The 23058-nt window shown below is 41.3% G+C and overlaps 1 protein-coding gene across 1 annotated transcript; it reads left to right on the top strand.

Moving 5' to 3' along the window:
- Positions 1–6134: 6134 nt before the first annotated feature.
- On the top strand, positions 6135–22855 carry LOC147247525 (golgin subfamily A member 7B-like). The gene is made up of 5 exons (XM_086181083.1): positions 6135–6277; positions 12135–12260; positions 12625–12777; positions 17529–17630; positions 18786–22855. The coding sequence occupies exons 1-5, from the start codon at positions 6266–6268 to the stop codon at positions 18870–18872; spliced, it is 480 nt and encodes a 159-aa protein (XP_086037209.1). The 5' UTR covers positions 6135–6265; the 3' UTR covers positions 18873–22855.
- Positions 22856–23058: the final 203 nt, after the last annotated feature.

Below are 23058 nucleotides of genomic sequence, written 5' to 3'. Positions count from 1 at the left end.
AGGACCAGCAAGCGACATGCCGAACTATGGAAGGCCACACACAGACTGTATCACCCTTTTTGACAGACGTTACCAAGTGTAGGCTCACTTAAGAGAGTTTTATTTAGTTTGACTTTGGCGTCCAAAATGTTGGGAGGCATTTGAGAAAATGTTTATTCGCTTTTAAAACTTCCCAAGTTATTATGATTGTTATTTTTTGGTTTGAGAGCTCTCATTTCCTGTGATGTTGGAAGAAAACGAGCTGTCTTTTCATGTGTTTCTCTGACAGTATTTGTGTATTTGTGTGAGAGAAGTACACAGCTTGCGGTTTAGTCAATGGGAGAAGCGTGTTTGTCATAGCTGCGCATGGACAGCATGGTGAACATTAATCTCATGCGTCCTCTACAGATTACATGTACGCGTTAAAGTAAAGGCTAGTGATGCAGCATAGTCACACACACAAACACACAACATGACGACAAGATGACAGGCAAACGCATTACGTCGTTAAATAATTAAAATGATTGAAAATTACAATTATTAAATAATACACACGTACACAGAGACACAAGAGTGCTTTCATGACTATACTGTTTACTCATGTTGGATTTCTCCCACCATGTGATTGGTTTGGGCAGGTGTGAACGCAGCAATCATCCTCACAATTGGACTGAGACCTCGTTGAACAGGGAGGTCTCAGTCCACTTCCAAACAAACCCTGGTGTGGTTTATTTGGAGTGAACGGCATTGGGAAAAGCGTATTACAAGTATAATGTAGGTCGTTTTAGAAGTAACATGATAGTGTAATGAAGGAATTGAATCTGTTTGCTATGAAAGTAACCTGACGTTAAACTATGTTACCGTCCAAAGGGTGAAGTGCGGCGCCAATCCTCTGCTGCATTGATGGCTGAGATGGCGGCACCCCAGTGGCATTACGTGACTTTGTGTTTGTCAAATAATAGGAGAGGAAAATGAGGGAACTCTCTAAGTTGAAAACAGTGCAAGCAACTTCAAGTAACACCTGGACAGAACTCACGCCGACACTGAAGTCACAGAGATGTTGCTAGCTGGCAGAAGACAAAGTCAGAGGACGAGTGCGTGAACAAGCAACAGAGATCAACGTTCTCTGGATCAGTCGCGCTGATCGAATCCAAAGAAATGAATTCACTCATAACGGAGTGTGTTGCTGATGTTACGCAGCCTCTGTCAACAGTAGCTAATGTTGCCATAGCGACCACGTTCATAGATGGATCAGTGGGTCATAGTGACGCTAGGAACTGCAATGAATTAACGGCAATCAGCCGTTAATATCAAAAGATGTTCCTGCTCATGAAATGTAGTCAGTGACAAACTGATACTGACAATATGAACATATTTATAGTTTTACTCACACTAAAACAAAACACACAGTCCAAATCCTCAGACATGTAATAGTTATTTATTGTTTAAGATGATCCATCGTGTCAGAATTACCACAGTTACTTCTATTTATTGCCTGTTTTTACTGACATAACCAAACGATGGCAACAAGAAAGTGAGAGGGAATGTTTTATGAAGTGAATGCACCGCTGAGGTGAATGATGTTCCACTGCAAAAGTGATGATTTGATCAACTTGACAAGTCCAAACCACATAAACCACCAAACACTGAGAAAATGCTTAACACAACTTCCTAACACTGTTGTGCAACTAAGTAGGGACATGACACCCTTACTGGTGGGTCCGAAACACCATCTTCATCATTTTACAGCTCAAGCTGCAAATAGAAACTGTCAGTTTTGGAGTGATGCGAAAACCAGGAATGTTTGCTATAAAAAAAAAAAAAATCATAAAGTATGAAATGTGAAAAGGTATTGACTTGTGGTGTGTGTGTGTGGGGGGCATACAGTCCTATGTGTTATTATGATAATTTAAGGCTGAAGCAACATTATTATTTTCTGCTGAGATGCAGATTCAGAAACACTGGGAGACCAGAATGAGCTGGAATGTTAAAGCGTCTTCTTTCATTACATTCTCAATATGAAGAGGAACGTTCAGCTATGAACCCAAATTTGACTGTAAGAACCCAATAATTCCCTTCAGTCTGCTAACACCCTAGCTCGTTGCCTTAAAGACAGTCAACCTTTTTCCTATCCAAGTCAACTTGTATAATGTTTCAATCATCGTACATTTAAGTCAAAACCCACAAGGATAGCGATGGTAAAATCTTGGATGTGACTGCTGTGAAATTTGGAACTGACTTTCAAGGAATCCAGAGAGTAAATCCCGGTGAGTCCAAAGCGAGTTTCATCGACCAACAGTACTGAAGTTTACTCGGAAATATCTGAATTGTTGAACACACCAACGTAAAATACAGTAGTGAAATGGGCGGCAAGTGAGTTCTGACACTTGCCCGCTGAGGCCTTCCTCATCTGTCACACACCCAGAGAAGCCGGCCAGTCTGTCAGAAAACCGAGAAAGCAATAAACCAGATCTCCTCACAATAGCAAATGCTGTCTCATTAACTGAGGATCAACAAGGGTTTCCTGAGCGTAAAGGACTTCACAATAGAAACAGATTCTACTGTAAATGTGAATGTAGCACGTTAAGAATTTTCTATTCCTTGCTAAGGCCTACTAAAATCCTTAAGGTAGCAGGCTAAGTCCAGCAAAGGCTAATGATATTCAACTGATGAAATATGTGTCATGGAGTTGAGCCTGAAAAAAACGGAGTCTGAATAAAAGCAAAACACAAAAAAAACAACTATTCTGACTGCAGATCAGAAAAGGTGTTCATTCAAGTTTTGGAAGGGAACAAAAAGAGGTGCTCTCCAACCAGTCAGAGTAAATCCTCCCATCCTGTACAGCTGAGCTCAGGTTGTTTAATTGACTATTTCTTTTGTTATTTTATTTTCTGTCTTAGTGCAAAGAAAGGACCTGAATGTAGAGATTAGCCAACAGACGCAGGCAGGAACTGATGATGCTATGATATATTTATATTGTGAATACAAAAAAACAAAAGAAAAACATGCAGGAACAAACAAACTAAACTGAAAGTCTGGCTGGAGACTACCAAAAGATCCATCTTGGCTTTTCTCGTGGACGCGGTAAACACAACCTCAAGAAAAGACAGGAAGTAAACAAACACAAGCGGGAAGTGATTTAGTCATTTAAACAGAAACGGACTACAACACGGAAAAAACACAAAACAGGGGAATCTACCAGCGCACCGTGGAGAAACAATGAATAATATGAATATAAAAACTCAAAAAGTCCCAACTTTAAAGTACATGATTAAAATAATAATAATACTCAACTCAAAATCAACAGCACACCTTAGTGTTATTGGGATATAACGGTTTTTAAAGGCGACTCGTCCACTTGAGACTTTGTTATAACCTTTTCCTTTCTGTCTGTAGTTTTTCAGTTGCTTCCTCCTGGAGGGAGGGTCATCTAGGTAATATGGAGGTGTCTGGACAGGTCTCTACTGAGGCTATTAAGATCATTCTGTTCGCGCTGGATCCACGTAGGCAGGTTTTCTCTCTCATTTTTTTCCCTTTTTCTGACACAGACACATTTCCTCATCTTACGTGAGTTTCTTAGGTTTGTTTATTTCCGGTAAATGACTACATTTCCCACTTGCGTCCTCTCTTTGTCTCATATTGTGACAAGGTTGAGTTCTGAGACACTGTTCACATCAAACAAGCATTTCCATGACTCACATCGGCTAAATGATAATAATAACGCTGTTGGATGGATGGATGGATGTTGAGGTTTGTGGGTGTGTAGGCTACTGTAACTTTACGTATGTGTGACTGAGAACACAAGAGAATACTGCAGGGGGGGGACACACAAACCCACATTCGCACACATTCATATGCCTATGTGAATGCGTATATAAATACACTCTCCCTGAAGGAATCTGTGCCAAGGTGTGATTAGATACGCATCTTTTCAAGCAATCTGGCGCGAGCAGCAGGATTCTGGCAAATAATATTAGTTCTGCATAATTCGTATTTTGTTAAAGCTTTTCCATCTTTTTTGGATTCTGTTTCCATTCATAAGAGCGCAGCCATGTGTTTGTGGTGGTGTGTGTTTACATGCCTGTGTGGAAATCAAATACTGTCTTTGGCAGGGGTGCCATCCAAGCGTACCTCGGGGAATGTGTGTTGTAGCGATAGAGAAAGCGTCTAATTTCGGTTAATGCCATGACACATGATGTCTAACAAGGAAGGGAAAAAAGGTTGGTTTTTTTTGTTTTGTTTTTTTTTATTTTACCCCAAGATAGCAAATTTCGCCCACTGATTTCCTAATCTCTTTTATCTAATCAACGTTTTCCTGTCCTTCAGAGCCTCAAACTGGCGAGCCTTTGTTTTTTTAGATGCAATATTCGTAACTCATATTTTAAGTCACGCTTCTGGGCGGCATGGCTCAGGGGTGGAGTGGCCGTCTAGCAACCGAAGGGTCGCTGGTTCAATCCTCGACCCCGGTGACCATGTCGAAGTGTCCTTGAGCAAGATACTGAACCCATAATTGCTCCTGATGAGTAGGTTGGCACCTTGCATGGCAGCCTCCACCATCAGTGTGTGAGTGTGTGTGTGAACGGGTGAATGAGATGACACTGTAAAGCGCTTTGAGTGCCGCTAAGGTAGAAAAGCGCTATATAAATTGAGTCCATTCTAAAAAATTCAAAACATAGAGCATGAACTGGAAGAATTGTTTGAATAAGTGGTTATATAGAGTACATCAAAAAGGGCTTGAATAAATGTTTGATAAGAGCACTTTCCAATGTTACGGTAAACACAGGGTTGGGGGCGTTGGGGGTGTTGGTGGCGTGCGTACCTTTTACACCAACCTGTCCTAGTTGGGAAGAGCAGCAATGCTTGGGGCAAAAACGTGAACATGAAAATAGATTTCAGTGTGAATAAATGAAAGCTTGTATGCAGTGACAGGTGATCACAGGGATATTCTTTGTTTTCCACCACAGACCGTCACTGTGACTTCGAATGATCGCACGTGTTCGTCTCGCACATCTGTATTCTCACTGCGTATCACACGAACCGCACTTCTTTTAACGCTGCTAATGTGTTTAGGTCTTTTGGGGTTCGTATTTGCCTATAGATAATTAGAACATTTATTTGTACACCCGTTTGGAGAAGAGGTTAAATGTATGAAAAAGTAGCTTAATATTGGTCATTTAAAATACATGTAAATGCTGTGGTCCAACTGATATCCCCCTTTTTTTTTGTTGCAGTGAACTACATACTTGGGTTCTATTGTTGGGGATTCATTCATTTATATATGTGCTTCAATCAGCCTCGCACTGGCTTGTTCTGTAGGTCCTGCTGCAGAAGTCCAAAAGCAAACAGTGGAGGGAGTTACAACATTGTGAGTGAATTCAACACATTTCTGGACGGACGAAGTGACGAGGTTTATGATGTCTCAGCTGAAGGAATTGTCCGTTTTAATGTTCTTCGCCTTTAAGTTTGGCTTTTGACAAGGGCAAACTGGAATAAAGTCTGATTGGAACCATGTTTTTAAGGGGATATACTGCTACCTATGGTACTGATTCATTTCTTTCCGTCAATAAATCAATATTTGCCTGGTTCTTGTTTGCTGGGCAAAAAAAACAGGGGTCGAATTAAATACCCTTATGGAGTCAATTGCTTGACTTTGAACAACAGGAGCGAAAGAGGCTGCGCTAAATAATACTGCATGATGAGGGAAACCTTCCTCCAAACGAACACATTAAAAAGATTAATCATTATTAATCATAGACTATAAAAGTATCAGCACTGGAAGGTGCTACATAGCTTACATTTAGCAGCTGGAAGGAGGTGATTCTGGTCTTCACTATGCCTCGTGGAGCCTTTTCTCTCCTGGTTTCGTGTCTCTTTAATACACCATAATCTAATATGGGAATATGGGAAACTCTACACTGTCTTACAGCTGTTTTGAAATGTTGGATGAGTTCATCAGACTTGACCCGTGACTTGTTGGACTTGCAGCAGGAACTAGAATAGATGTGACCTGGTTGATCCTCACCACAACGACTTGTAACCAGCGTGACTTCCTCCCACCTCGGTTCTTATCAGACCTCTGAGAGGAGGCACAGCCGACGCACTCACCCGCTTTTTGCTGTCAGACATTCTCACGCATTCTCATGTGTGCACTCTGACACACACACCTCCGTGTCACGCTCACGAGCCCGCCAACCTGCTGGCAGCAGTCGCGTTGTCCCGCTCAGCGCGAGCAGCAGAAGGTGGTCGTCTTCAGCACGGGACAGCTCCTGCACCCGCTGGCTGCAACATGGCGACAGAGGTAAGACATGTGTCTTCTTCGCTTGTACGGTGTCTCACTCTCTCACGAGCTGAACCCGAGAGGATTTATTGTTTTTATAATTATTATCTTAAATTACATTTATCATCGGAGATTCCGGTTGAATGAGCAGTAACGTCTGTTTCTGGTCGCACTTGTGTGATGATGATGCCGACTGGACGAGCCTTGTTCTGTATGGGCAGAAGCAGATACTGTTACAATGTCTTCAGTGAGACATGCATGAGCTAATAGAGCTGAGTCTTTTTTCTCTCTCCATTATTTTGTGTTTTAATTTATGTCTTTACCAGTCATTTTATTGTCATGCATGCTTCCCTGTCAATTAGCTGAGATGGACGCTGATGAGATGATAGAGCCGTCAGCACCTCGGGCAGGGACTGTCTGTCTCTGTCTCCTCTGTCATACTTTAACAGCAACCTGACAAGGTTTTGTTCTGGCGTTTTAAAGATTGAATCAGCCTCAGCAGCTGAATATTCTCAACATGACTGGCATTTACATACAGTAGCTGCTGCAGAATCTATATGACAGAAATGCTCTTGGTGTGTCACCAGCTACAACAAACAGCACCATCAGTCCTACCCTCTCCCTTTGTGTCCTTGCCGATGTCACCATAATACCCAAGGCTGTGTTAGTAATAATAATAACGTCAATTTGACGCAACTGTACGTAACCTTACAGCTGACACAGTATCGAAACTCCATCATTGAAGTAGTAATACACACCTGATTTACTTCTGGTGCAGGTGAGCTTTAGGGATTCATGCTTGCTGTATTTGCCTGCAAGATATTGGCTGAATGGCCGTGAATTCATCTGCCAGTACCCCTGTCCAAACTCCATCAATTATATGAACATACACACACACACGCACACACACACACACACACACACACACACACATTCACTGGGATGTGCACACAACTGTGGAACCAGGACAGATTTAGTGTCCAAGGCCTATCAATTATCCATGGCATATTTAATGTGAACAGGCTGCTGCAGTTTGTAACCATCAGCCTCTCTCTCTCTCTCTCTCTCTCTCTCTCTCTCTTTCTCATGCTCTCTCTCTCGCTCTCTCTCTCTGCCCCCTCCATTTTTCTCATTATTCTATATCTACTTTATTAGAGCTCACTCCTTGACATTTACTGTATGCCAAGTGAGCAAATGACCAGAAACAGTCTAAGGTAAAATCTGCTCCTGCTGCAGACAGTCTGTGCTGCATTGATCCATTAACTGCCAGATCTCCCTCTCTCAGGCAGATTAGCTCTGGCTCAGCTAGTGTGGAATAATTGCTAAAGCACAGACTCAAATTCTTACTGAGACAATAATCCAGGGGCTTCCTCCTCTAGTTTTGGTCTGACAGTCTTCCACAGAGTTGTGATGGAAATTTTTCTGGGTTTTTTTTTTTTTTTTTCCAACACTGTCTAATGATTTAAAGACCTCCGGAAAGCGCGAGCTGAGTAAGTGAATGCTGAAAGAGCTGTGAGAGGAGACTAACAACTGAGTGCATTTACTGTGCGTGCTGCAATTGCGTGTGCCCTTTGCGATGTCTGCCCACTGGCAGCGCTCACCCAAGCTGTCGCTATGTGTTACTTGAGTGGAAGTGGAATTTTCAAGCTTTGGAAACAAGTTGGGGGTGGGTATTAGACGATTTGACAAACACCTCAAAGGTGGGCTTTTTATTTCAACATCATCATTCCTGGACATGAGAAGTCATTGCTGCTCTATCCTTTACTTTTCAGTGATGTAGAGCAGTTTAAGCCCTATGTTTCTGCTCAGCTGGTGGCTATTTCTGCTCATAAATATGGAAATGCAACAGTGTTTGTTCACGAGTGGAATTTCTCCAAGAAAATCCTGCATAATACATTTTTCATGACCTCGGTATAAATTGAATCTCATTATCTCATTTTAACGCCACAATAATGGCCGTGGTTGCTACGTGAGTTTTGGAGCATCTTTTATGTTTGTGTTTAATCCATCACGCTCTTAAACTGATATCTTCCTCTGTGATTTGGGGATTTTGTTTATTTGCCTTCAATGTAGAAATCAATTCAAGGAAAAGTCAAAGAAGCGTGGGCGGAAGGAGAAGTCAGACTCTGCAGTTCTGCGATGCAGGGCTTCTTAATGGGGTCCTGTGTGATCAGCGTGACACTTTACCATTGCTGTCTGCTTCTGTTCTATATTTAGATCCAGGAACAGACTGGATTTGAACACCGATCTCCCACATAGGAAAGTAAACAGCAGCACACAGCCAAAAGAAAACATTTAACATTTTTAACAAGGCCACTCTGCCCGTAACATCAACAGCCCGTGAAGTCCCTCAGCATCCATGCTGCACAGTTGGAGGACTTTGAGAGCACATGCCTGTAAGGTACCTGGGTTCTCTGGTTATTCAAGGTGAAGTTAGGAGTGTTGAGGAGTAATTAACTGATTTTAAGCTGCAGATGAGTGCATATATGACTTAGACTGAGTAGGAATTCCCCCTTGGTTGTTTATAAGCAAGGAAGGAAGTTAAAGCAAAGGAGATGGAGGTGAATGCATCCCATGTGTGTTCTTTGTACGTTTCTAGATGTGATTGTTTCCCTTATCAGGTCAAACGGTTTCATTTTTCAATGGGACCAGTGCCAAAATTTCTCTCCCCATACATTGTTTTAATTAACATTGGTAGATGTCGCTTCTTTTTTTTTTTTAAAGACTTTTATATTTCACCATTTTCTTAATAAAGTCTCTTGTCCTTCATAAAAAATTGCAGGTGATAATTGTAGTCTGTCACTGAGTCATAAGCTAGAAATTGAAAGGTGTCTAAGCAGAACCCTCATCTCGTTCAATAGAAACTAAGCAGTTAGCATCACCATGGCAACATCTGATTTCAGTCGTAGCCTAACTACGTGTTCTGAGCTGATTCAGATCGTCTGATAAGACCGCCTTTCTGATGTCTGTTGTGTTTACCAAACCCATTTCTGCCAATATGAATTGTATTTGAACTCTTTTTATTGTTAAAACGCAGTTTCATGTATTACCAAGTAATGAGCCAGGACCCTTTGACTCAACTGCAGTAAAATAATCAAACATTCTAGTGCCTACACACAATTGTATTTATTTCTCCAGAAATAGTACTAAGACCTTGATAGAGGTTTGCACTCTTCAAGTATACTTATAGTCTCACACTTATCTGTTATCATCTGTGGCTATCATATCAGGCCAATCAGTCCATGTCAAGTACCAACTGGGAACACCAAGTTTCCATCTTCGGTGAAACCAGGCACATTGCGATCGAGGTTTCCTGTGACGTCTTCTGTTAGGAACTAGATCGACCCCTGCCTGCTTTGCTCAGCTGTGAGCTGCATGTACAACAGAGGTCAGTAGGTCACTTACAGGCAAACACACTGTGATGTGAGCCCAGCGCATGTGACAGTGAAAGGGAGGCTGGTACGTTTATGACCCTGGGCTGCTTCCAGAACTCCTGTTAGCTATAGTGTTGAGGATATTCTCCTCAGAGCCACATAAATGCTCCTATTGCTCTTTCAATCACATACGTTTTTAGAACTGTGAATAAAGCAAGTGCTGTTCTCTTTCAGCCTTCATTCTTCTTGTCTCCCTTCCTTCCTTCTTCTCCCCATTCCTGACACAAATTATTATTTCAAGCGTATTTTGCCTCAAATCATGTTTAGAGGGGATCACTAATGAACCCTGCTTCTTACTCTGATATATGATGCTCAATCATGTGTAGAAAACTGCTGCTATTAATAGAGTAACTTGATGTTCATCACGATGGTGCAATGATAGCGCAGAGAGGAGGAGAAAGAAGAGGTGGAGATACAAAGATGCCCCCCCAAGAAAAAAGGATATTTAAAGCTTGGGCTGTGACATGAGTTTGGCTGTTAGGAGACAAAAATAGCTGCTTGGGTGCTATTCTTGGTTGTGAGTGATACACCTAAAATAGAGATGAAAAGCTGGCAGTGTACTGGGAATGCTTATATAGCCATGGTTCCAGAGGGCTCATGCATGCAGCTAACCTCACTAAGAGAGCCTTGGCTTTCCTTCAATAAAAACACTACAAAAGTAGCTAACTAAACTTTGGCTGTGATATCTTTAGAGCAATATTAATAATTATTACATTTGAAAAGCAACAGCTGCACGCACGTTTTACACATTCTCTAAACTACATTTAATATAAAAACATTTGAAAATGAATAAAAACCTAATGTCTGTTTCTATTCTCTCAACTCCTCCGTGCTTCTCCTAATCACCGTCCTCTGGAGGGGTGTAATTTAGATCAGCGGGGGATGAGTTTACGCTGGCCCACTTGCCTGCTGCTGTGTGCCTCTCAGGGGAATGACTGTTTGGGTGTAAAACAGACACTCAACATGGAAGTGCTTTTAGGGGAAGTCTTTTTAAGTACCGCAGTTGGGATTAGTGACACTGGAGAGTAAATTATCCCTGCACTGTTAATGATGTTGTAAGAAAGTACAGAATCTATTGATCGAGTCTGAATAAACACTGTGCAGGTCACTGTCAGAGTTGAGAGGTGGATTTTAAACCGCATCTTTTGATAAGATCCTTGCGTGTGACCACGCGTAGGGCTGTTCCATAGAGCCGCAGGGAGGTGAAATCTTATATTTGGGTTGTACATGAAGAAACAGACTGACATGTGCACTTTGGTACAAATATCACATCCTTCCATCTCCTAGGTGGCGCCAGAGAACACACACTTATTACTGTATATATGATGTTGCAGTAAATCACATTAAGACAACACAGTGAATTTTGGTGTTTGTTACATGATTGCTTTCTGTAAATTGCTAGATGGAACTATGTCTTAAATTCAGCTTGTAGATGTGACGTCAAAGAGTAAAAAACAAAACAAAACCTAAAAACCCTTAAATTACCTTTTGCCACCAGGTGGCTCTTTGCGACCCTTGACGGATAAGTGCCGTAGAAAATGGATGGATGGGAGGAAAATGTCTAGAGCCCTCCATCAGGTTTGGTAAGATTTCCTTCATAGGTTTTACTGACAAAAAAACAAAATGCCACCGAAAAAAGACCTCCTTTGTTGTGAGATTCAATTTGACTTTACAATATAAACATGGGGCGGCACGGTGGTACAGTAGTTAGCACTGTTGCCTCACAGCAAGAAGGTTCCGGGTTCGAGCCCTTCCTCCGGCACGGGATCTTTCTGTGTGAGTCTCCATGTTCTCCCTGTTCCTGTGTGGGTTCTCTCCTGGTACTCCAGCTTCCTCCCACAGTCCAAAGACATCAAGAGGGGACGAGGCTGATTGATACTCTAAATTGACTGTAGGTGTGAATATGAGTGTGAATGGTTGTCTGTCTATTTGTTGGTCCTGCAATGGACTGTCTACCCCTCCAGGGTGAACTCTGCCTCTTGCCTGAAAGCTGCTGGGATAGGCTCCAGCTCCCCTGTGACCCTTAACAGGATGAGCAGAAGAAAATGGATGGATGGATGGAACTTAAACATGTTTTACTAACTCACTATCTTTGCTGCATAATTACATTATATAGCACCAGTCCCACTGGACACGACATGTCAACAAACAAAAGATCTATGTAATAATTTATTTTTTCCTTAATGTCATTTTCACATGATTAAATGATAATGACTGTTCTTGAAAACAAAAACATTGCTTCTCCTTATTACTTCAGCATATTCATGTGTTTTGCATGTGTGTATTTTTATGTGTATGATGTGTAAAGCTGCTGTTTGTTATGCACATACTTGCTAGAGGAACATACTGGACTAGAAGCCACTTCTGAACCTATGGGCTCTGTTTGGGAGATTGGCCCTAAAACATATTTGGCACACATTTAATTTCTCTATCTTTGTATTTAGTTCCATAACCTGCAGGAGCTGAGGCACAGCGCATCTCTGGTCACCAAGGTGTTCGTACAGCGAGACTACAGTGAAGGCACCGTGTGCCGTTTCCAGACCAAGTTCCCCTCAGAGCTTGACAACAGGGTGAGCACACACATACACTGACAAACACATACTTGATGCACTACATGTGTAAATATCCTGCAGTTTTGGCTCCGCGAAAAAAAGTAGAATAAAGGTGTCACTGCAGCTTTTATGTCTTCTAGCATGAAAGGGCAAGAGAGAAGCTTTTTATCTTCACGTCATGTTTACCTCGGCTGGCGAGAGATACTTGTGTTTTGTGAGGGTCAACACAGTGTATAGACATCATTAATGTAAATAATTCAACAGCGTCTGTTTGCTGTGACAATTCTATTTTTCATCTTTTGCCTAAAGTTGCTGCATGCATCCATACCTCTACCTGGTTGTTTGCATGTTTGTTTGTTTGTTTGTTTGTGTATGCAAGTAGATCGAGAGGACATTGTTTGAGGAGACAGTGAAGACCCTGAACTCATATTATGTAGAGGCTGAAAAAATCGGAGGTCAGTCTTACCTGGAGGGATGTCTGGCCTGTGCAACCGCTTACATCATCTTCCTCTGCATGGAGACCCGCTATGAAAAGGTAATAAACCAGTACGTATTTAAGAATGAACCAAATGACCTTAATCAGTGCAACTTTTGGTCCAGAAATAGAGCAGTGTTGCAAAAAAAGCTTGAAGTTTTTAAAACCTGGAACCAGATGGATAAAACTCACACTGTTCTTCTTAATAAATCTCAGTCATTGAGAGATATTACACACCTACACAAGCTTGAGTTCCACTCTCATTTCTAGCCAAGCAAGATAATGAATCATTTATATATAAAATGATGTGTACACTAGTTATTAGACATGGAAGTGGGAAAAAACAAAAAACAGAAAAAACAAAGAAGAAGCACAATTTCACTGGGATGCTCTCAAGGGAGAAGTGACTAAAATAAAATGTTTCTCAGTTGAGGAGTTAAAAACTACTGACTAGAAAAAAAGAAAGTACAGTTCCAAAATAACCACCATGGATACCCTCATGCTTGGGGCATACCCTGGAATAGTCAGGCAAAGATACTTCTGTATTCTTGGAAATGTGAAGTTACAAGGCAATACAAGACAAGGATTAAGACAATAAAACACGATGATAAATCTGGAGTGCAACAATAAAAATAATAAATTGAGAGAAGCCCTTACAATAAAATAATGTTCTCAAAGTTAATCATCCTGAGATGATCTAGCTGAGAATTCCATTTGCAAACCAAAAGGCTCTGTTTTGTTTCATGATACAGTCACCGATGATGTCAGCGCAGAAAGATCGTTTGGAAGAAGCTCACTTTCCATTCATGATAGGACAATTTATGTAGCATAGTACAACAAAAATTGTAAAACATACTGTCATTGAATTAATCAAAACTCCATTCAGAAAAAAAGCATTTTAAAAATTTGTTTGCCATCTTGTGGAAAAGGTGACAAAGTATGAGTTTGTACAAATCTGCATCATGACATCAATGTTTGACCTGTTTCAGTGACCTGTTTATTGCAATTTAATCACTGTTCAAAATATGTCAGAAGTCCTTCAGATACTATTCCAGAGAGTCTTGTGAGACTCTCCAGGCTGTTTGTGAAGGCCAGCGTCTGTTTGACGCATACATGGTTATGGAATTTGATCACATCTAGACCTTGAGCATGTTGTTCTACCTTTATAAATTACCACCTCTGCATTTGGGAAGTCTTCAGACTGAGGGAGAGCACTGAAGCTCCCAGAGGAAACGAGCACAGGAAGCAGGAGGATGCTGCTGCTGTGAGGTGGACATGCTAACCACAAAGTGTTGCCATAAGAAATATGCCACAAATATTACCATATTTGGCCTTTTCTCTCTCTCTCTCTCTTTCTCTTTCTCTTCTCTCTCTCTCTCTCTCTCTCTCTCTCTCTCTCTCTCTCTCTCTCTCACACACACACACACACACACGCACACACACACAAAGACACAAAAGCTTTCAATTGTGTGCTCTAATGCACTGTGGCTCTTTGAGGTCAGAACACACAGCTATTTACACCCACTCACACAAGGCATCAGAGCCAAAAAAAAAAAAGGCAGGGAGATACGATCTGATTCTTGCACAATGTTCCCCTCAGCTGTCTCTCCACTCTTTCAAACACGCTCCAAATCCCACACCTGTGTGTCGGTGGGCAAGGCAACTTCACTTTCGGCACAGCCCAAATGTCCGTCTTGAGAAAAGGCGGGTGATTAAACCTCGCCGCTGCTTGTTGCTCACCGATATGGAACAGGAACACACAATCACACACACAGTCAGTTTCGTTAATGCTCTTGTGGCTATAGGTGTATACCTGCAGTCCAAGCATGCCTTGCTTTTCTGATCTCTGTCACCCACAACATTTATCTTTCTGGTCTTGCTGCTTTTTCATTTTTTAAAAATATTTCTTTAGAACCTCTGAGAGCTGACCAAGAAGCTCTGAATGCTTATTGCTGCGTTGAACCCAAGCAGAAACGACTCGGTCTGAGGCTCCTTTCATCTCTCCATCAGTTGCTCGCTAAGATGCTATCAGCCTCGCTGGAGAGGTGTTTATTTACTTGTTTAACTTCATCTACTTGGCTCAATGACAGTATGACTGATGGCAATCAAATATACCCACCCAAGTCGATGTTGATGCATGCACGTTATTTGTGTGTGCTGATAAAAAAAAAAAAGGCCACACACACCAGTGGACCAGATTCACTGGAGCACCAAGAGGCCCTTGATGCTTACATCTCACCCTATCAAAGGACGCTGATTACTTTCAACCTGTCAGAACAGATTTATGTACACACTCTACAGCTTGTGCCTCTTATCTCCTATTTTCTTCCATTATTCACTGTCATATTGTGATTCAGCCAAAGAAGACTAAGTTCCCATGACAGTGAGCAGCAGGGAGAGGACCGGCCTCTTATCCGGACCATAGTGAAGCTCTTGTTCTGAGCTCTCCTCTGTGTGGCTGCTTGCTTCTTCTCTACAATGTTTGGTTGCCGTTGTTGGAAGGTTTTAACTGAAGACATTTAACACAGTGATGTCATAGAAATTCCTGTAAACCAAAACCTCTTATCAAGTCGTGATGCCACGACATTTCTTAAAGTTACATAGCAACGGCAACAATTTCTGTTGCTGTGTATTTTGATGTGCAATTTGAAGTATCCTATGAGAAAAACTTCGATAGAAATGTCAAAAGTTCAAACATTTTTTCGCTTTTTTCAAAAATTACTAAATGTCCGAACCTGGAGAACAAAGACCCCTCTTTAAAAAAAAAAAGACAAAGAGTTCTGATTTAGTGAATCTTTAACTAATGTCACTGACCAGCTTTTTGTGCTGCCAACATCTTTATGGATATTCCCACTTTTTACTGACAGTGTGTTTCATGTCCAATACCTCTTAAGAATAATTTTATCTTGTCCAACAAAAAGCAATTCCTCTCTTCATTTTTCATTGATTGACAGTTCTTTTTCTACTGTTTTTTTTTTTATCAGAAGCCTAGCTTGTTGCAACTCATATGTTGAAAATGCAAGTTTTGGGCAGTGATTCGGATTGTAAAGAAACTCAAGTCTGCTCTGTCTGGTGAATAGTTTTGAAGTAATACAACATATAGAAATATATAAGCTGCCCATACATATCACTGCTGCATCCTGAACTTAGCACCAACTATGACAATGATGTTTTTTTTTGTTTTTTTTTTTCAGAAATACAAATGAGTGTTTTTTAATAAGGATAACTGGTTGGGCCGGTTTCTCTTATGGACATCTGGCTATGTGAAACTGCAGGTATAGCTGATATAGATCTGTCTAATTTAAAGCAAAACAAGCTAACCGCTGCTTTTATTGCTTCTCAATGAGGCATTTTCCTTTTTGTTTGCTCCTCATTCGGCGCATTCTACCCCACATTTCTTGCAGCAAAAGGCTGTTCATCATCCAGTGGGAGACAGAGGGAAGCATTTGTGAAAGTGGTTTGGTCTCCACTAGCTGGGGTCACTACATCAGCAGCTGTGCCTGCAGCTGGAGAAGGCCTTCGACATTCCAGAGAAGTGCTGCGCTGTGTGTTGCTCTATTGTTTTAATCTCTCAAGGCTTGTGTACTGCAGTGACCTTTAGTAAACTCGTGAAGATGATGTGCATGTGTCACGTTTAATAAATCACACCGTAAAGGTTAAACGCGTATTTTTGCAGTCGGAATTAAGTTTTGAAATTATGATAATATTGTGTCCTAGGAGTGATTGGACAAATAGGGTATGTTGCTGTCATTTCTCCTGAATAATTAAACCACTATTTCTTGTTTGAGGAAAAAAAGATGCAGAAGTGCAGAATAATGTAGTTGTAGTGACCTTTTCTATCAGGCCTAGTTTTTGTGAGGCGGCTGATTGACACGGTTGGGCAGATTTGAGGAGATGCATGGCACATCAGCATTGTGGGTGTCCACAGAGGCATATCCAAGGCTGAATAAGCAGCTCTAATGATCCCACTTAAGCTAATAACTGTCATTTTTAGCATGACTGGTCATCAGTCAGTGCTCATTTGATTGCTATCAGCAGCACCCTGGGACCATGTCACAGTTATTTAGCATTTTCTCATACTGGTGTACTCTCCAGAGCAAACTATGACTGTGTATGTGCTGAAGCTATAGAGGCATGAATTTTTGTGTCAAGTCATGCACCTTCACTCTTCCGCTGCTCTGATTTTTGCAGTACGGTGCCAATGCAATCTAAATAAACTGTGCATTTCACATTTTAGAGAGTTTCCAAAGTGCCCGACAGCTAACCAAAGCATAGCATGTAGAAGGAGAGAGCCATCTTTGGAATTGGGGAACTAAAACTGCCAAGTGGAAAAACTTCAAAAAGAGAAAAGCTCTTTGCTCGTCAATTGTAGTAATTCAATTCATGCAACATTGCTTGACACAAGTGGCTCGGAACTGTGTATTAAAATAACTGTGGTACTTAGACCATAATGGAATTACTCTTGAGTTTAGATTATAATGTTCAGGAAAAATAAAGACAACTTGAGAGAGTCAGTATCATATGCTAACTATGTGCAGAACAGCTGCAAACTAATTTCTTCCATGTTCCATTTTTTCCACCCATGAAAGTACAGAGCTGCTGCAGCACTGCCCATGTTTAGCCTCTTCTAGGTGTATGGATATTATATGAAAAGTGAAGGTCCGGAATGTCTGTTCCAATTATTCTCTGCTGCATCTGCTGGTGTTTCAGAGGTTTCATCATGTCTGTGCCGATTCTAATCAAATCTGGATTATCTCTTGATGTGCTTGTGTCCTTTTCTAACCCCTTTCGGCCTTCATGTTTTATTACAGGTGCTGAAGACGATAACCGGATACATCAAGGAGCAGAATGAGAAGATCTATGCTCCCAGAGGTCTGCTGCTCACAGACCCCATAGAGAGAGGGATGAGAGTTGTATCCTTCTGTGCTACTTTTTGCTACAAGTAGAAGAATAGAAGATATAGGCCCAAGCAGTAGTTGAGATGTCAAAGATGCCAGTTTGGCCACCTTAGTAGCCTTGGAAATGCTACAAACATCTGGGTTGGGCGAATGAATAAGAAGTACTCCTCCTCTTCCATAAATTACTGTCAGGGTACCCTTGAAAAAGGCACTTAAACTCCAGCTGCAGCAGAGAAGCTGTTCAATGGCCAACTATCCTTACCGGCAGTGAATTTGTAGCAGGCATGCAGTTAAACATCCTTTTGACTCAAACCTTCTTGCTCTATTCTATCATTCAGTCCAAACAAGTAATAAATGTTTAGGCACCTGAATGTTTTGTTCTTTTATATTTGTGATCAGAGGCATTTTTTCAGCTGGCGTGATACCAGGGCAGGCCTCATGTAGAGGAGGAGGAGGAAGAGCGAGAATGTGTCCAGTAGACCATCACACAGACCTGGCCCAAGCTGGTTTAAAGAACAGGCTCCAAGTCACAGCGCTAACCCACCACCAAAATGTATTAGTCAATACCTCCTGACACAATATGGACTCTGTTTGAAGCAGAGAAAAGGCCACGCATTCTCGCAAACATCTTAGAATAGCCATGACTTTTTCATGTTCATATCATCCGTCCACATATGGACCACATGAATAATGTCCAGCTACCTATGAAGAAATAATCATAAACCACTCTCATTACTGTGTTAATTTTTCTCAAACTTACTGTATCTTAATCAACACCCAATATATTTGGTTGTAACAAGTCTTATTGTTACTGAACCATATGGGATGTATTTATTTGACCTACTGTAAAGGGATGTCCTGGCTAATATGGGATGGTTGGGAACCCTTGTTATGATCAGTTTGATGTTGGAGACAGAAAATAACTGGTTCAACAATGTAATACTAACAAACACTGGACAAAGGTGTTCTGTAACTCAGAAAATATCCATGTCTTGATAGTTCAACCCTGGTTTGCCACAAAAGAATTGGACGTCAATGTTGCGATGACATGTCAATACACATAGTAATTCTTTAAGTCATGTTGTGGAACCTCCAGTTATTCCAGCCCCTTCTCCTGTATCGAAGCATCCTCTCCCTCCTCATGATCCTTAACATGTTCCGTGTTCTCAGCTGGAGATCAGCGTGTTTGAGGACCGAGGCTCAGCCAGCTCCAGCCCCAGCAGCAGCATGTCTTCAGCAGGAAGCAGTGCTCGGTGACTGGAGGGGCAGCGCCAGGCTTATGGGTACCACCACAGGGGCAGTGGGACACTTACCAACATCCGCATGCTGAAACATGAAAGCACCAGGTTCTAAGACCAGCAGAGACTGAGAAAGGCGAGGAGGTGATCAACAACATTTACACTCTCCCTTCTGGATCCTACAGCATACCACCTGGAGAACAGGAGCTGGCTTACACGAACACACATTGGAGACGCAACAGAAGCTCAACAGAACCCACATTTAGTGGCAGGCATGCACACACGCATACACACGCCAATATCCAGAGTGGCTGAATGAATACCTTCACTCTCCAAGAACTATCCAAACCGCAATAATAATCATTGCTTTCTTCCACTTTTTCCACTCACCTTCCCTTCTCTCATTTCATCACATCTGTTTCCATGAGTCAGACAATCGCTGATACCACAAGCTTAGCGCTGATTAGTCTGGACGTCAGCGCTTGATTGTGTTCAAGGGGCTCACTGTCTGTGTCTATCTGCTAAGGCATTGGCAGCGCTGTTGTAAGTCTGTGCAGCCGCTCTTAAATCTGGAAGGAGGAAACCCACTGCTCTCCGGGGAAACCCACCACTCTCCTGTACTGCTAAATGATTGCAGTCGTGTCAGGTGGTTGGGGTCACGCCGCTTTGAGTGCCTGTAAATTGGGCCTGCTGTGGTTCTGCTGGGTTCAGCGCACTGTTCTCATGCATTTGGCTTCATTATCAAACAGCTAACTTAGAGCACCTTGGATTATTTATCGTTCCCATTCACAGCAGTGGATACTGTTGATCCACATCGCAGCTGTGGGTCACACTTCTGCACACACGCACACTATCAAGTACTCTAAGCATACACACTGGCAAAGGGACAGGCAGACACATGCATACAGCTGGCTAGTAGCCTTGCTTTCCTGCACACACTCCAACTCTGGCAGAGATAGACTCGACCTGGCCAGAGAATATCCTCGGAGGTTATAGCTTTGTGCAAGCAAACCCAGGTTTTCCTGGGCGCATGCATGCATCCTTTATCCGGTCTTACCTTGTGAAAGCTTGCTAATCATGAAGTACAGCAAAGATACAGTCTGGTGTATTTATAGCAAAGAGCTGAAACACTCATCACTTCAGCTGCTTGATTATATGTGCAATATATAATGGCAGGTATGTGTATGCTTTTGTTGGAGAGCCAGTGTAGATTCGTTGAGTTTTAATTTGGAATAAACACAGCCATTAAGATCTGGCAATAGTTCCATATTACAAGCTCTTAAACTCTTCTTTTTGTTGTATGCAACTTTTTTGTTCATGCAGCCAAATCTTTTTGTGTAGAAGTACTCTCTCACTAAATTTAATGCAAAAACTGCACTGATTAATAACAAACAAAAAACAATGCAATCAAAGAGTGCAATTAAATGAAAGAAGAATTCAGACAAATGTCCACGTGCGCTTAAATTTAATCTAAGTTGAACGTGTTGCTCATTAGAGACATCACTTTTAGAACAATAGTGCACAGTTTATGTTGTGCCATGTTCATTTAGTCCGTGATCCACAGCAGCAGCACCCTCTAGGGTCAGACCGGCGATATGGTTTTCATTTAACTTTGAATAGATCATTCTAAACATCAACTTGGTATGATCAAATCTTTTCTAAAAGGGCACGGGCAACTAAGTTTACCAAAAGAGCTTTAATTGAATCCGTGTACAGGAACGTGACACACTTCCTGCACTGGGCTTCATTTAATGTAATACAATATCTTTAAGGGAAAATGGTGCTCCCTTTCTTACTCATTTTCATGGAGCTGAACTGTATGTAGCAAAAATGTTGATCCCAGTAGACAGCACACCCACGCAAAATCAAACAAAAGACATGACTTCCTGTATGTTTCATTTCTGTTGCCATAGAATCGCCCCTTCTTTCTTTGGTTTAAGCATTTCCATGTCATTTTCTTTAAGCTCATCTGATAACATGATCCCTTAATTAACCCCGGGAGTGTAGCCCTTTGCCTTCACTTTAGCCACAAAGCTACAAACAAACAAACCCTCAGCAGAACCCCGCTCTTTAAAAGCAGCCTTGACCACAAGATGAAACATCCACTGGAAACTACTTGTCGAATGTTTTACTTTTGATGATTTAAAACAAAAAAAATCTCACTGAATCATTTGGTTCAAACATTTTACTACCTGGATGAGTGAAACGAAGCGACTCAAACACCGACCTGCAGCGGGTCAGTTGTGCTTGCGCTCGGCCTCCTGTGCTTTTGATGCCTTCATGTTTCATCCCAGTAGAATGGATACCCAACCTGGAGCTGATGGACTGACCAGTTTAAAATGACTCAACACTGCCATAAGCGCATAAAGGAGCTTGTTGAACAATGTATAAAGTAAACAAAAGAAGAAGTGCGCTCGTCAGTGGTGATTTACGCTGAGTTTGTGGAGTGTTAAGCAGTGGATTTAATTCCAAGACATCATCTGACTTCATATAAGTTTCTTAACACATTTTTTTTTTAAATATTGCAATATTCTTTGTTAAGTGGGTAAGTGAACGAGAAGCAATGAAATAATGTTGTTGTAGTCAAAGGCTGAAATACTGGAAAGAGATTTTGAGCATTTAGGGAAGTAATCTCACTTTCTTGAGGGCAGTCAGATGTTTGTAACCACTCACATTTATCTGTATTATAATAATCATGAAACTCCTACTCCTAAGATTATTCCGGCAAAACTCTTTTCTGTACAGATTCAAGATAATGATTCTCCATCTCTAGAGACGACAAATTGGCATAAGACATGAATGGCTGCTAAAATTATGAAACAAACTCCATTATACATGGTACATAAAGCTAATTAATTTGCATAGAATAAAAAAGTTTGGAATACTTTTTCTGGATTCTAGAATAAAGTAAAGGGGGTAGAAACAGGGATCTCTGTGCATAATCTGAAACTGCAGCTTAATCAGCAGAAAAAAAACTAAGAGTTTATAAATGGATGTTTCGAAGCGGTTTTGTTGTTTTGCTACTGTATCAGCAGCAAGCTAAATAAACGCGGTTAGCTCTGTCTCCATCCTGGAGTCACAAAGAAGTGAGGCAGGAGGGGGAAGACAAAATCTTCTCAAGCCACCTATTTGTGAGAAATTCAAAGGTAAAATACGCTTGAAGTAATGCTTAAGAGTAGGACATAACCAGCACCGAGCTAAAGGACATTTATTCGTGTGTTATCTGTCTTTTGGTCTTCTCCTCTGAAAGACAAGAAAAATGGGTTGAGTTGGCAAAATATCAAGCTTTTCCTTAAAGGAGAATACAGAAGCGATGTGTTCACACAGATACACATGTAGAATATGTGGCTTGTTCTTGACCCCTGATGAATGAGGACGTGCGCCGGAGTAAAGATGATAAAACCATTAATCTTCACTGAGATGTGAAGACATTATTATGCTGCAGATTAAACCGCTATCACTATCAAGATAACCTCTGTGCCAATAGACGAGGAGATATAAAACTTGCTGTGATGATGATGTATAGTTTGTTTGAGTGTGTAAATTCTCACATGCATGTGTCTCTGTAATGTATTTGAGAGTGCAGCGAGCGTTCAGACAGTCACTAGTAAGTCCAGATATGTATGTCATGCTGTTTATAGTATTAAAAAGTGCAATATAATGTCTTCCTGAAATGTAAAATATGATGTACAGAGTTGGGTTGAGTGCTCTGATGTTGGCTCAGGCAGAGTTTCGCTGTATAGATGATTCATGCTGCATGATCTGTGTGTAAACTATGTGAGAACCAGACAAGAAGAAGTTATATCCCTCATCAAGAAAAACAAAGGTTGCAAGGAGGAATTTATATCTAATCCCAATGCTATTTCTGTGTTTACATCAACATTATTTATATATTAATAGAAACTGATGTGTATTTTTTCGCTGAAAGCTGATTCCGAGCCCAGAGAGAAAACTTTTAACTGTCGGCAAGAGATGAATAAAGTATCTCTTGATGGAAAGAGACTGGACTGTTATGTCAGTGTCAAATCCTTTTTGATTTATGTTGTTGTTTCAAGCCATCCTGTGTCTCAGCTCCGAGTTCATGCCAGGTCGAGGTTGGGTGCTCTCTCTGTCACTCTCTCTCTCTCTCTCTCTCTCTCTCTCTCTCTGTCTCTCTGTCTCTCTCTCTCTCTCTCTCACACACACACACACACACACACACACAC

Source organism: Aulostomus chinensis, chromosome 16 (genome assembly GCF_037954235.1).
Source record: "Aulostomus chinensis isolate RoL2024-O1b breed Wild chromosome 16, RoL_Achi_v1.0, whole genome shotgun sequence".
Taxonomy (NCBI): Eukaryota; Metazoa; Chordata; class Actinopteri; order Syngnathiformes; family Aulostomidae; genus Aulostomus; species Aulostomus chinensis.
This window is presented reverse-complemented; position numbering and strand designations above follow the sequence as displayed.

Coding starts and splice junctions, on each gene's coding strand:
- LOC147247525 (XM_086181083.1), top strand. Junction 12,261..12,624: donor CCTCAGAGCTTGACAACAGG/GTGAGCACACAC, acceptor GTATGCAAGTAG/ATCGAGAGGACATTGTTTGA. Junction 17,631..18,785: donor TAGAGAGAGGGATGAGAGTT/GTATCCTTCTGT, acceptor CCGTGTTCTCAG/CTGGAGATCAGCGTGTTTGA.